General features: G+C 39.2%; 2 protein-coding genes across 2 annotated transcripts; one reads left to right on the top strand and one right to left on the bottom strand.

Moving 5' to 3' along the window:
• Nucleotides 1–1,112: 1,112 nt before the first annotated feature.
• Nucleotides 1,113–1,849, bottom strand: mb (myoglobin). The gene is made up of 3 exons (XM_070827542.1): nucleotides 1,767–1,849; nucleotides 1,354–1,573; nucleotides 1,113–1,253 (listed from the first exon to the last, which is right to left on the bottom strand). Exons 1-3 carry the CDS (start codon nucleotides 1,847–1,849, stop codon nucleotides 1,113–1,115), a joined length of 444 nt encoding a protein of 147 aa, XP_070683643.1.
• Nucleotides 1,850–3,957: 2,108 nt separating this feature from the next.
• Nucleotides 3,958–11,533, top strand: LOC139198695 (serine hydrolase-like protein). Its single transcript, XM_070827619.1, has 13 exons — nucleotides 3,958–4,019; nucleotides 5,235–5,333; nucleotides 5,925–6,068; nucleotides 6,825–6,938; nucleotides 7,518–7,559; nucleotides 7,639–7,658; nucleotides 7,786–7,860; nucleotides 8,532–8,641; nucleotides 8,730–8,809; nucleotides 8,923–8,957; nucleotides 9,085–9,161; nucleotides 9,268–9,352; nucleotides 10,265–11,533. The coding sequence occupies exons 1-13, from the start codon at nucleotides 3,965–3,967 to the stop codon at nucleotides 10,406–10,408; spliced, it is 1,080 nt and encodes a 359-aa protein (XP_070683720.1). The 5' UTR covers nucleotides 3,958–3,964; the 3' UTR covers nucleotides 10,409–11,533.
• Nucleotides 11,534–12,878: the final 1,345 nt, after the last annotated feature.

Here is a 12,878-nt window from a genome sequence, read left to right as displayed (position 1 = left end):
CCTTCAACGGGTCCCAAGATGAACTTTAGGGGTCATGAGATGATTGATCTGTTTCATGTTTGATTGGTTTATGTTTGCTTGATCATGTGAAATACTGAATCCTTTTCATTTCTTTGGACCTCTAATTGAAATGGAGTGGCGTGCTAAGGAGGAAATATCCGTATATCCGTAATATTGTCTTACCCACACACAACTAACAGAGTAGACACCGCTTTGTCTACAAGTATAGATTAACCTCACATTGAGTGGCTGCATGTAGGACATCATATCACCAAAACGAGGCAGAGTATATACGGGAAACGAGGAGGATAAAGTCCCCAATTCGGCCGCTGTGAAACACTCCAAACCGTCACGTCCACATTGGATCAGGTGACTAGGAATTGAAAGATAACACTGTGCATGAGGGTCTTTGGTGACATTGCTGTGGGTGTTCAAGTGGTCAAGAGGGGTTGTTTTGAACTGTGTCCTTATTTGTATGCTGTTGTTTATGAGACTGTGTGCATGCAGGCGTGCATCCAGATACTTAATGTTAAGAGTTTTAGTCTCCACCTGATTCCTGTCTGTTCTGTCTGACTCTGCTGATGTGCTGGATTTGGGTTCAGAAAACAAAAACATCCTCACCCTCAAACTGAATTATTTATAATGAATAACAACTAGTTTAGACTGTTTCCCTCAGCATAGAGGACACAGGAGGTGACTAATAAAACAGTATTGTCCTTTGTGTGTCAATGATTTATTTATTTTGTAATATTCAGGAAAGGAATAAAATCTGGGGATCGACTAAAAAAACAATGAGCAGACAAAATGTTATTGGTGATATGTGACGAGGGTTTACAGTATGTTTATTTCGGAACAGTCACAGGAGTGGATGCAGACAAAACCTACAGTACATCTAGCTCAATAATGCTGCAATAACAGATACATCTGTGAAGCTTATTATGTGCTTCATTATCTTTGACTCTAGTGATGTTGGAGGCTTTAATGGATTTCACTTTGTTGCCAATTTACTATATGCATACAGGAGATTACATTTTCAAAAAAGAACTGTAATGCAATGCAGACAATGTTCTTGTCTGTTGTCTGGCTCAGTACGATTTGTGTGACTTTAATCTTCAGCCGCTGAAGCCCAGCTCTTTGTAGTTGGCCTCAATGTCAGCAATGACAAGGGCCATCACGTTCCTCAAGGCTTGCTGCCCAGTGGCGTCGAGTCCCGCCTTCTCCTCCATGACTTTAATAATAACCTCTGTAATCAGCTGAAGAGGAAATACAGAGAAAATCATTATAAATGCTTTCAAAACGAGTGGGAGAACACAAAAAATTAGAAACAGCAGACACATCTTGTGGTTGCTTCACCTTGAAGTTGTTAATGGCGATCTTGTGCTTTGTGGCGTGGCTGTTGGCCATAGGCTTGATGATGGCAGCGTGGTTGCCTTTGGCCTTCAGCAGCTCACCGAGTTTCTTCAGCACAGTGGCACCGTGGGCGGACACGCCTTCGTTAGCAGCCAGGTCGCTCTGGGCGATGCCAACAAACTTGGGGAACAGCTTCTGGGTTTCTGGGTGCTCTGTGAATAAACTGTGAAGAAAAGGAAATTCAGGAGAAAACACAACACCAGGGCAGTACATACCACAGAGGACACTGAGCTCTCACTAAAACAGCATTTAGAAGTGAATGAATAAAAGCATCCTAAGTTATTTTCCTGGCTGTAGCCCGGTGAACCACGTGACCAACAGGAATGAGTAATCTTATCTTTTTTAAGGCGACTGACCGGGTCAGAACCAGGCTCCCATTGGCGGGATAGTCAGCCTCCACTGGACCCCAGTGCTTCAGAACCAGGTCAAAGTCAGCCATGATCTGAGGAGATGCAGAAACGGCTCAGAAATACATCGCAGAGCACTGATTAGAGGAGGAAATAAAACTCTTTGACAGACTGTGAAGGAAATCAGAAAAAAATGCACTTTGCGTGTTTGATTTGATGGCCAGCAGCCAGGAACCACATCATTCAAGGGCAACTCATCGCCAGACTGAGGCGGACACGTGACCTCTGCTGCCCTCTGAGTCTGAAGTGTCACCTCAGCGTAGCCTCAGCATACTCCACGTGAAGTGAAATCAGACGCACAAAGCACGTAAACAAAAGATGTTTTTCTCTTCAATAAAGAGTTTTTCTCTCCAAGGACAAGTGTCTGGATTTTAATTTCTCCAACCATTATTTCTTTTTGCTGCAGTTTTAGTTTGATGACCTTAGCACTTAGAAGCTGATCTATTTTTTATAAATCTATGTAGAAAAACATTCTCCAAAAGGCCACGTTTCTGCATCCTTAAATGAATGATAAACAACCAAAGCAGAGTGAATTATGGCTCATTATTCTGAATTCCTGAATACCAATTTCTGCTTTAATCAACCCATCATTGTGCTCTATTTATTTTTCATCAGTTGTATTCTCTGTCAGTATATCCTAAACCAGCACCTTTTATCAATAGATGGAAATTATTCTAAGATTCAAGAATCAAACAGTGAAAAAAGACATTTTCCTACCTGTAAAGTAGTAAATTATCCTGTGTGATAATACCAAATTCCTCTTGGCCTGACTCCCCCCTGCAAAGCTGACCTTTTATACTCCCTCCCTCAGCCCTCCCATCCATCTGTCTCCCTCACCACACGTCTCTTCAAATGTTCACAACACCTCCAAACTTAATATGGAAACATTTGATTCCACACGTAGTCTCTGATATCATGAGGTGTTATCTTCTCATTTCCTTTTCTTATTTAACTCAGCCTATATATGGCCCAATTATTCTCATTTGAATAAATTGGGATATATTTGCTAAAAAAAAAGATGTGCAAACAGACAAATAATAAAAAAATAAAGCAGAGTAAGCAGCTACTCACCCACACAGTCCTCTGTCTAAAATAAAAATAAATCAATTTTCCAAACTTTCTGATGCAGTTTGGTGGACTGTAAAATTATTCTGCAGGGTTGTGTGACAATTTCTATCTGGAGAAATCAGGCAAACAGTTGCACTAAAAAATAATAATATCAACACAGGATTGATATCTGTTTATTAATGCTGATAAACTGCATAACACAAAATGTATCCACTTTTATATTACTTATATTACTTTCATATTTATATTCAGCAATATTATAACGACTATAACAAATAGTAATATGATTCATTGACTGAAATGACTTGCGTACATTGATTTTAAGATACCACTGTTGGTTTATATATAAGCACTGAATGGTTTAGGGCCAAACTGCTCAACATATCTGAATCACAGGCTGATAAAACCTGAGCTCTGCTCCACTTTTCAGTTCTTTTAAATCAAGGTTTAAGACTGTTCTGTTCACCACTACCCTTTTAAATTTAAATCTAAATAAATAAGATTTGGCACTAATTGTTCATATCTCTCACTGTGCTGTTACTGCTGTAACTTTTATTCTGTGGCTTTAACTGCTTATTCATTTTTATCTTGTATACCATTTTACTCTTTCTTCTTCTTTAGGCCTATGTGTGTTTTATAGTTTATAGTAAAGAAATATTATATTTAAAATATATATATAAATATTATTTTAAGTCTTATGTACAGAGCTTATATTTTCATGACCTCACACCATGTTTCCTCGTTTTGTTCACAGTGTTTATGAAGTGAAAGTTGTCTGACAACACTTCGTAGTAAAAGCATAAAATCATCAGGCCCTCTGCTGGTTGACGGCTATCAGGTAAAAGGTAAGTCCCTCCTCTTCTTTACGGTGATTGGTCCAGACGGAAGCTCACGTGTCCGCTCATCCAATAGCATCGTCAGCTCTCGTCACGTGCTTTCCCGACACCCGGAAACAACACTGTGTGTCAAAAAAAAATGCCGGAAAATTAGCAGGGAAAACTTTATTATCTGGTGAGCAAAAAAATGTCCTCGCCCTCATAAGTTTTATTTACATCGGCTGTTCAGCAGACGTCTCCAAGATGATGCAAGCTTTGAAAAGAGTCAGACACCTGCGGTCCACCACAGTGAAAGCAGGTAACCTAACTAACTGACTGTGTGAATGTCACATAAAACACTAAACAGACATAAAATAAGTGTTTAATATTTAGTCATTTGCTCCCACGTTGACTATTGCACGTTGTTTGTCTGTCACCGAGCACCAGTTCCTGAACAGGGTCCATGTGGCTCACGGAGGGAAAAGAAATGTTTAAGTGACACACAAACAAAGTCATTTCGTGCTGACTTGACCATAATAGTGGAAATTATCAATAAAGATTACAGTAGTCACTCTTATATTGATTGCTAATGTGTAATGTATTTACTTTACATAAGTATTTTTTTAAAATAGTGGTATTTTCTTTACCAATAGCTTCCATGTGTGATGTGACCCAGTGACTCCAAATCAAAAGCAGAAATTATTAATACACAAGCCACTTAGGACACACCTCTTCATATTGGATATTAGTGCTTCTGTTTTAATTTTTATTAACAATAGTTTCCATGTGATGTGACCCAGTAACTCTAAATAAATACTCCATATATTATTTTCCATAAAAATAATATTGAATAGAGGAAGCTTTGAAATCCAGTATGAAGAAGTGCGTCCTGTGTGGCTGTCCCTCGTCAAAACAGTAGCAAGCAAGAAGTGAAATGAACTCTTGGGCAAAGGGGCATGTACACATTTAATACATAGATAAAGTAATAGTTAAAGTGCTATAAGTGATAATTAGATGACAGTATGTAATAATGAACTTGAAAACGTTTATAGTTGAACACAGTATGGTGAACAGCTGTATTAACAGCATAAAGTAATAAAGTAAACTTAGGTGCTTTAAAGGTTAACTAAGGTTACACTGCTGTAACGTTTCTTCTCAGATCTTAACTCCCCACTCTTCTCTTTTAGCTACTATATGTTTTGTATTTTAAGGCTTTTTTGAGGGCTTGTAACACTTTTGAAATGTAGCACTGTTTTTGTTTGCTCTTCCTCTTCGTATTTACAGAAAGGTTTTATTATTATTTGCTTCCATTTTACAGTATTTATTTATGAAAATGAACTGTGAACACTTCACTGACGACCTCAGTAAATGTGTCCACATGTACGCTTATCCAATAGCATCCTCAGCTCACCTGATGTGGGTTTTTTTTATACCTGTAAAACACCAGTGGGTGTCAAAACAGCTGGAAAATTATTTAAATTGGACGTTGCCTCCACGTTTCTGATTGGCTGTCAAAACGTGTTCACTCTCATAGGTTTTAATTACATCGGTAGTTCAGCGGACGTCTTCTCTCAGATGAGACAAGCCTTGAAAGGAGTCAGACACCTGAGGTCCACTACGATGACACAAGCAGGTAACTATCTGTCTGTCTTTGTGTGTGTGTGTGTGTGTGTTAGAAAAGTCTAACTGACCAACTAAAAAGCAAGAATCTGCATTTGTGTTATTTGTGTGTTGTTTGAGTTGAACAACAATCTTCTTATTCAATTAACGTTAAAATTAGAATTCATGAAATTTTAACATCCGTGTGTTTGGTTGAACAAAACATGGACATTGAGGACATCATGTTTGGCTCCCAGAACATGCAATGGAATGTAAATCATTGTTAGCTGCAGCACTAATAATTTCCCACAGCCCTAACCCAAAACCCAAAGACATTTAATTTATAGGAATATGATTTAGAAAAAATAAGATAAATCCTCCAGTTTAAGGAGCTTGAATCTTTCCTTGATTAATACCTTAAACAGTAACTCAATTATCAAAACTGTCAATGATTGATTATCCACTAATTATTTAATTAGCTAATTGTTTCAGCAGCAAGAAATTCCTAAAAGCAAGCACAACTTTATTCCAGCAAATATTGTTCACAAAGCTTTTCCAGCTGTGTGTTACCTTACATAGACAAAGGTGACAGTCTGTCGTGAGCGTCACTGTGTTGTGGGTCCAGTTTCAGAGCTCTCTGTGCCGGTGCCATGGGGAGAGATCAGAGGTAAAGTCTGGGGTCCTGATCACGGCTATCCTGTGCTGTGCCTGCACGGCTGGGCTGACAACTGTGGGACATTCAACACCCTCATCCCCCTTCTACCCAAAGGTGATTATTGTTGTCGCAAACCGGAGAACTTAACACATATATCACTTATAACACTTATATCCTAAAGTTTAGTCTTCTTTTCTCTCGTTTAACTGACAGAAGGTACATTTTGGGGGCTTTAAACCTTAATAGATGGGGAGAGAACTGACAAACTCTATTTTTTTTCTCATTCGTACACCAACATGTTCAGCTATTCCTGCTGCCACCCACAGTGTAAAAACTAGAGCTCTTATGCTAAGATTATTCTATTACATTCACATGTTTGAACACGGGCTGTCTCCCTAGCAATTTTCTGCTTTTACTCAAATTGAGCTCCATGATGTTTGGCTAATGGCATGAAAGTGTTTACTTTCACAATAAGAACCCCCCCCGGTGCTGTAGGTGGCGTTGGGGCTAAGACTTGTACATGTAAACTGCAGTGTCTCATTGAATGTGTTTTATTGGACTTTACTTTCTACTGTCACAAGATGATCCAGCTCAGACGTGTGGTGTTTGCCTAGTTAAATTAAGGTGTTTACTTACACATTACAATGCCCCTTGGCTATATAAGCGGTAGCCCGAGGGCTAGACTTGTATGTACCCTGCAAACTGTATCGTCCCATTGACCCCAGCTCGCTCACTAAACTCAGTCTTCGCCTTAGGGATGTGTGTGCTTTCGCAGTGCGGCTTCTCCTTGCAGGCGATGTCAAAGCTGGGGTTTTAGGAGACGGGGACGAGGGTTTGAACCCTTCTTCTTCTGTCTGTGCTTCCTCTCAGAGTGCAGATATGTGGCGGTGGATCTGGCGGGTCACGGTCGGTCATCGCATCGTGCTTCTGGAGTTCTCTACTCCTTCCCTTCATATGTGATGGATGTGCGCAGAGTCGTTGACGGTGAGTGAGCTGAAGAAGATGCAGGACGCATTCAGCCATTAATTCAAATCAAACGTCCATGTTTGTTCAGACCATGATTGATTAACTTTCAGTGAAAACATATCTTGATAATATAAACATATAAACGTGTTATAATTTTCCAAACTGATTTAGTTTTTTATCTCAAAATGAAAGTTATTTAGTGAAGATAAAATTTGATTGAATTAAGATTGAAGATTTCAAGAGTTCTTAACTCAAGGTTCACTCACAAGCTCTTTCTGAAGTTGTCGACCACATCTTACAGGTTTATTCAGCAGAAGATGATAATGGCAACTGAGCTATCTCCATGACAACCAATAAAAATCCACCCAGTGAAGAAGACAGCAGTTCAAAGCTCCTGTTAAGATCTTATATCATATCAGGAAAAAACACTTCAGTTAATATTCTTTCTGACACATTTTAACCAAAACACGCAGCGTCAGTGCGTCTGTATTGCAGTGAAACCACAGCGGTGACGTTGTCTTTCAACTACAAACGGTCTCAGTGTTCTGTGATGAGATACAGAACCTGGTTGATGATCTGTGAAATTAACTCCCACAGCTCTGCAGTGGAGGAGATTCTCCATCATAGGCCACAGCATGGGTGAGTGCAGCTTTACAGCAGAATTAGAAAAATGTAAATGTTTGTCCTGTCTTTTATTTATGTGTATTCTTACTTTCAGGTGGTAATGTTGCTGGTATGGTAAGTGACAGTGGCCTGACAGGCTGTTTCATCTTGTTAAAATTTTCACACAATACAGAAAGTGACGCTGCAGAGACTATGTAGCTCTAGTACTGTGTGGTATTTAGTTCATATTGTGTTTGCACAGTTCAGTGCACTGTATCCTGAGATGGTGGACGCTGTCGTAATGCTGGACTCCTACGGATTCTTACCCACAGATCTGGTAATTCAACAGTTTTTATATCCCAGACTACAGTTACTACATGGCTGCAATTTGTTGTTTGGTTAACGGTGAAGAAAAATTCTATTGACGACAATTAATTGTTACTTTTGATTTTTCCCCAGTCGTTTACTACAGAAATAATCATTTACTTTAAAGCTTTAAATGCTTCAAAAATCAGATTGTGAAAGCTATCTTTTTATATCAGGATTACAATCCCAAGCTCTGTGCAGGTCTTAAAAAGTCTTAAAAGTCATTTTATTTAATTTCCTGTTTACTGCAGGCAGTGATATCAGATGTAAAATGTTTTTACATCTTGTTCTCAGAAGACATTACACACCTAAGATATAAGTAATGACTCATCGCTCTGAGCCTATAGTTAAAATTTATTCTTGAAAGTTAAAGAAACAATCAAGCACTATAGGAGCTCCTCAGGAGAGAACAACGTCTTAGCGTCTCGCCCCCAGGTGATTTGAGTTTAAGACCCCTGATTTAGACTAAAAGGCTGTACGACCTCATAAGGATATAGTTTAAAAGTCTGACTGGGTTTTGTCCTATTGGTCAGTGCTAAGCATTCATATTATATCACCGCCTCACTCCATCCAGACGTACAGTCCACTCGTGTCAGTAGTTCTGAATTGCTTCCCTCATCATTTACATCTGTTTTCTTGCAGGGAGAAATTCCTAAATCGATGAGGCAGGGGATGGATGAGACGATTCAGTTTGAAAAAAAGAAGCAAGAGATGAAGAGAAGAGTTTACACTTATGAAAAGGCAGTAGAGAGGTGCTACACCTTCCCATGTATACTGTTTTAAAAGGACTAATGAACATCCATTCATCCAGTAACTAAAAGAGCCTTTTATTTCTTTCAGACTGTTGACTGCAAACCATTCACTGTCTGAACAGTCTGTGCACATCCTCTTAGAGCGAGGTCTAGATCAAGTTGAAGGAGGTACGTCCTTATCTTCCTCTTCTCTGTTTTTTCTGTATAGTAATAAAAAAATAGTTCACTCTCATTATGTTTTTCTTCTTATGCTGAAAATATAATCTATTCTTCTCTTGCAGGAGTGGCGTTCTCCCGAGACATTCGTATTAATCTGGTAGGTTACTGCTGAACTGCACCAACTCATGACTTTGCCTTTTCTTTTTCTTTTTTTTTTTTTTACCAAAGTTGTGGTTTGTAGCACATAAAATGCATGTACAGTATGTTTTGTTTTTTGTTCTCAGAAAAACATAGCGCGCATCACCTTGGAGCAGAGCCTAGAGATGCAATCGAGGATTCAAGCCCCTGTTCTAGTTCTTCTGTGAGATACACCGCCACCTCGCATGTCCCTGTCACATGTGCTAAACACATTAAAGTAAACTGTACCTTACTGAATATTCATACGATGTTTTTCTTTGTCTTTCCAGGGCAGAGGACGGTTTGAACAAATTCTTTGATGAACCGGATCGAAAGAAATTCCAAATATCCCTCCAGGCCTACAGGAACAGAAATGTGAGTGCATGCTTATGGTCTGTTTGTGTGAAGTAGGTATGCATGCATCTTTGTGTTTATTTTTAGCTGTTAAGCCTGTGTGTGTAATTGTGCCTACCAGACAGACAGACAGACATACAGACAGACAGACAGCTGTACGGATGCAAAATTAGCCGAGTAGTTACAGCTCAATATCTCAGAGACAGCAGAAAATGAAGCTGTTAACCTCAGCGCTGACCTACATACTGAACTTGGTCGAGTATTGCTGATGAGAGACAGAAAACAGAGGCTCTGCATCAACCAAACGTCTCCACCGATGATCTCTCAGTCAGTGATATCATGGATGTTTCGCTGTGCCACAAATAAGAAGCTTGGGATGTAAGAATACTACTTACTGTAGAACAGCGATAATCAATATCTCTACATCAACAGAAATATCGGATGACAATATTAAAGGGCTTTGCTCACAGTGGTGAATCTACAGAAAGTTACCTGCTCAATCTGCAGCTCCGATAGTGAGTGTCAGCTCATTGTATAGCAGCTGTCCATACTTTAATGTTTTGGTTCACTCTCACTGCTTTCATAGCGTCTTTTTCAGCAGCAGCAGGGGGCCGTTTTCAACAAAAAAAAGCACTTAACATCACTTGCTCTGCACCAAAGGGCAGACAGACGCAGTTACAGACTTGCTGGTGAACAAAGTGGAGCATTTAGCCACTAAAGAGGCAGATGTTTCTCTTAGGGGTTGGTGGAGGCCAAAAACAGAGCTATAACAGAGGGATTATTTGAAAAAAAAAAATCACCTTAAAAGGTGATAATGTGTCAATGCTGTGTTCAATGTTCCCCTATAAAGTGGCCAAAAAATAAGATATTGCAGGTTGCAGTTTTACACTTGAATCTCTCACACTTGTCTAACTGTATGTGTCTTTCTCTCAGCACACGGTGACGGAACTACCAGGCAAACATCACTTCCATCTGAATAATCCTGATGTCGTCGCTCCACCTGTGTCCGACTTCCTGCAGGCCAAAGTGCTCTCACAGTCAGCCAGACTGGCAGAGGAACACACCTCTAAGTTATAACAAGTACAGAAAGCCTTAACTGCTACTGCTGATTTAAACAACTTTTTAAAGTTCTTGTGTTTATACCGTGCAGTTTATACTCACCTTGGTGCTGAAACCTCAGTCGACCAGCTGACTTGGCATCAAGCAATTGCCTTGTTACTTTTGGTGGACTCGTGATTATTTAACATATTTTAACAGATTTAACTGATGTGAATTGTTGGTGGTGTGAGTGACAAGGGCACTTTACTCTTTAACTCTCTGTAAAATAGTGAAGGGGGACTGTTGGGTGCGATGAAGAGCAAAAGGCAGCCAAATTGTGGTCTTGGCTCATTTTGTTTCTTTCGCAATCCAGGTTCACTGAATTCAGTGAATTAATTTCAAGACTGTATTTGTAACATGTTTCATTTGTGCTGGTGGAGCTCGACACCAGCCATTCCCGCGATATTGTATGTATTTAAACAGGAACTGAACTCCTCTAACACACCGCTTTAATGATCAGTGACAGTATGAAAGAAACGGTGAAGAGCAACACTTGAAAACATGTTTGGCTGATAACGGCACGGTACTGTGAGAGAAATTAGCATAAAAATGTGTTCCACGGATTTATCATTGCACTCCTACTCTGACATTTATGGATTCACGATGGACAGTTTAAAGAATATATTAAAAATGATGTAGCAGAACCAGAGAAATCATCTGTTTGCCAACAGCTATAAAACTGACTTTAATGCGTAAAATCAGTGGAGTTTCTTTTTAAACTTCACAAGGCTAAACTCTACAGCCACACTAGCGGTCTCATGAGGCTGCAGTGTTCATTATACACCACCAAACAAAATAGTTGGAAGGATGAAAACTTTTCTTTTCTTTAACACTAGCAGGGAAAAAAACTGTAAAAAGTGACTCGAGGACAGCGCCAGAGGAGAGGCCATGTTGTTAACCAAATTAAAAGGGTTTATAGTCTGTATATTAACAGTTTTAAGGCTTTACTCTCCAAGACTCAACTCTGTTTCCATTAATCAGATCATTGTCTCAATTCTTCTTTTATATCAACAAATTAACACAATTACCTCTGTGAAGATGGACGTTGTATTGGATTGTGTTAGATTATACAGGTTTACTTAATATAATGACCACTCAGTGTATTTGCGTTTTATCTTACATATGTTCTTATAATATAAAAGTGCCAAGTGTCATTGAAATCGAGCCACGTTCTTGGCTAAAAAAAAAATCAGGATACATGCTTTATTTCATCATGCGCTTGCCGCCAGACAAACACAGGTAGTTTCTTAGGATGACAGTGAACATCTGGCACCTGAAACCTTTGAACTGCCGGTAGGCTGAAGTCGTATCTACACCACCGGCTGCTCCTGCGCGCCTCAGTTGTCTGGTGTTCCTTCGGCTGAACTCTTTGGCTCGGTGCCCTCCTGCTGCCCCACAGGTGCATTAGCAGGCAGTGGTTGTATCACCTCATACCTGCTGTCTTTGAGGAATGTTTGAAATGCACCGTAGCAGGTCAGATATCTTAGATGTCTGCTGCCTGCTGTTAATATTTTAGCAGTTGCAGAGTTTCTTTGAAGTGCATGTGCTCATGTTTAATCTCAAAAGCCAGTGATCTGTGTGAAAGACACAGTGTGTACTTGAGTGCTGCAGTAACACAATGTCTTGTGTACAACATGTTTCAAGTAATACAGCATTTAGACATTTTTATAATGGCTTTTACTTTGAAGGCTCATATGTTGGAAGTCCATGAAACTAAACTTCCCTTCTTAAACTTGAATCATTTAACCTTTGATCATTTCACTGCTGACCTCCATCATCCGCTGTATCGGTGCTTTTGCTGTGGCCTCATTTTAAAATACTATTTTGCAGGCTATTTGGTGTAAACATTTACCCATAAATATTTAAAGGCATCTTGAAGGATATTTTGCACCAGTGTCTCTTTTGTCTGATTTTAGTCGGCCTTTACTGCTTGGGTCCTTTTGCTGTAGCGCTCATTTCTACAACGGTTTTATTCCACATTATTCCACTCTGATCTGTTCTGATTGGTTTCTTAGCAAGACTTTTTGTTGTGTTTTTCTTTCTCTTTTGTCTTTGTCACTGTACTGTCATTCAGTGAAAAATTTACACTTGTATTTTCCCTTCCTGTTTATGTACATCACCTTAATGCTAAGATTAAATTACTATTGTTACTCTGCATGGATGAGATTCCTTGATAGCAGGCAAAAGATGTATTAATTCTCAATTTTTTCACCACATAAAAAGATAACTTTTGAAGAACTGAATTACTTTTCCAACGCCCTGAACGGAACCTATTAGAAAATGTGTCAAATTTGCAGTTTTGTCAGTGCTCAAAATTAAAAATATTCATGTTAATTCGTATATGTATTTCAAACATTTTGCATTGAGGTTTGCTCATCTGCTAAAGTAAATTCCAATAACAGATGGTGCTTTTCTAGCTGGAAATGTGTGAATGTGGGTCATTTCTCTG

Source organism: Pempheris klunzingeri, chromosome 3, assembly GCF_042242105.1.
Source record: "Pempheris klunzingeri isolate RE-2024b chromosome 3, fPemKlu1.hap1, whole genome shotgun sequence".
Classification (NCBI taxonomy): Eukaryota; Metazoa; Chordata; class Actinopteri; order Acropomatiformes; family Pempheridae; genus Pempheris; species Pempheris klunzingeri.
The sequence above is the reverse complement of the archived record's forward strand: the minus strand, read 5'-3'. Positions and strand labels throughout refer to the sequence as shown.

Excerpts from the sequence above, each read along its gene's own strand:
- mb (XM_070827542.1), bottom strand. The coding sequence starts at position 1,849 with ATGGCTGACTTTGACCTGGTTCTGAAGCACTGGGGTCCAGTGGAGGCT. Across the intron at positions 1,574-1,766 it reads GGGAGCCTGGTTCTGACCCG|TTTATTCACAGAGCACCCAG; the intron begins GTCAGTCGCCTT and ends TTTTCTTCACAG. Across the intron at positions 1,254-1,353 it reads TCGCCATTAACAACTTCAAG|CTGATTACAGAGGTTATTAT; the intron begins GTGAAGCAACCA and ends TTTCCTCTTCAG.
- LOC139198695 (XM_070827619.1), top strand. The coding sequence starts at position 3,965 with ATGATGCAAGCTTTGAAAAGAGTCAGACACCTGCGGTCCACCACAGTG. Across the intron at positions 7,861-8,531 it reads GATTCTTACCCACAGATCTG|GGAGAAATTCCTAAATCGAT; the intron begins GTAATTCAACAG and ends GTTTTCTTGCAG. Across the intron at positions 8,958-9,084 it reads GAGACATTCGTATTAATCTG|AAAAACATAGCGCGCATCAC; the intron begins GTAGGTTACTGC and ends TTTTGTTCTCAG.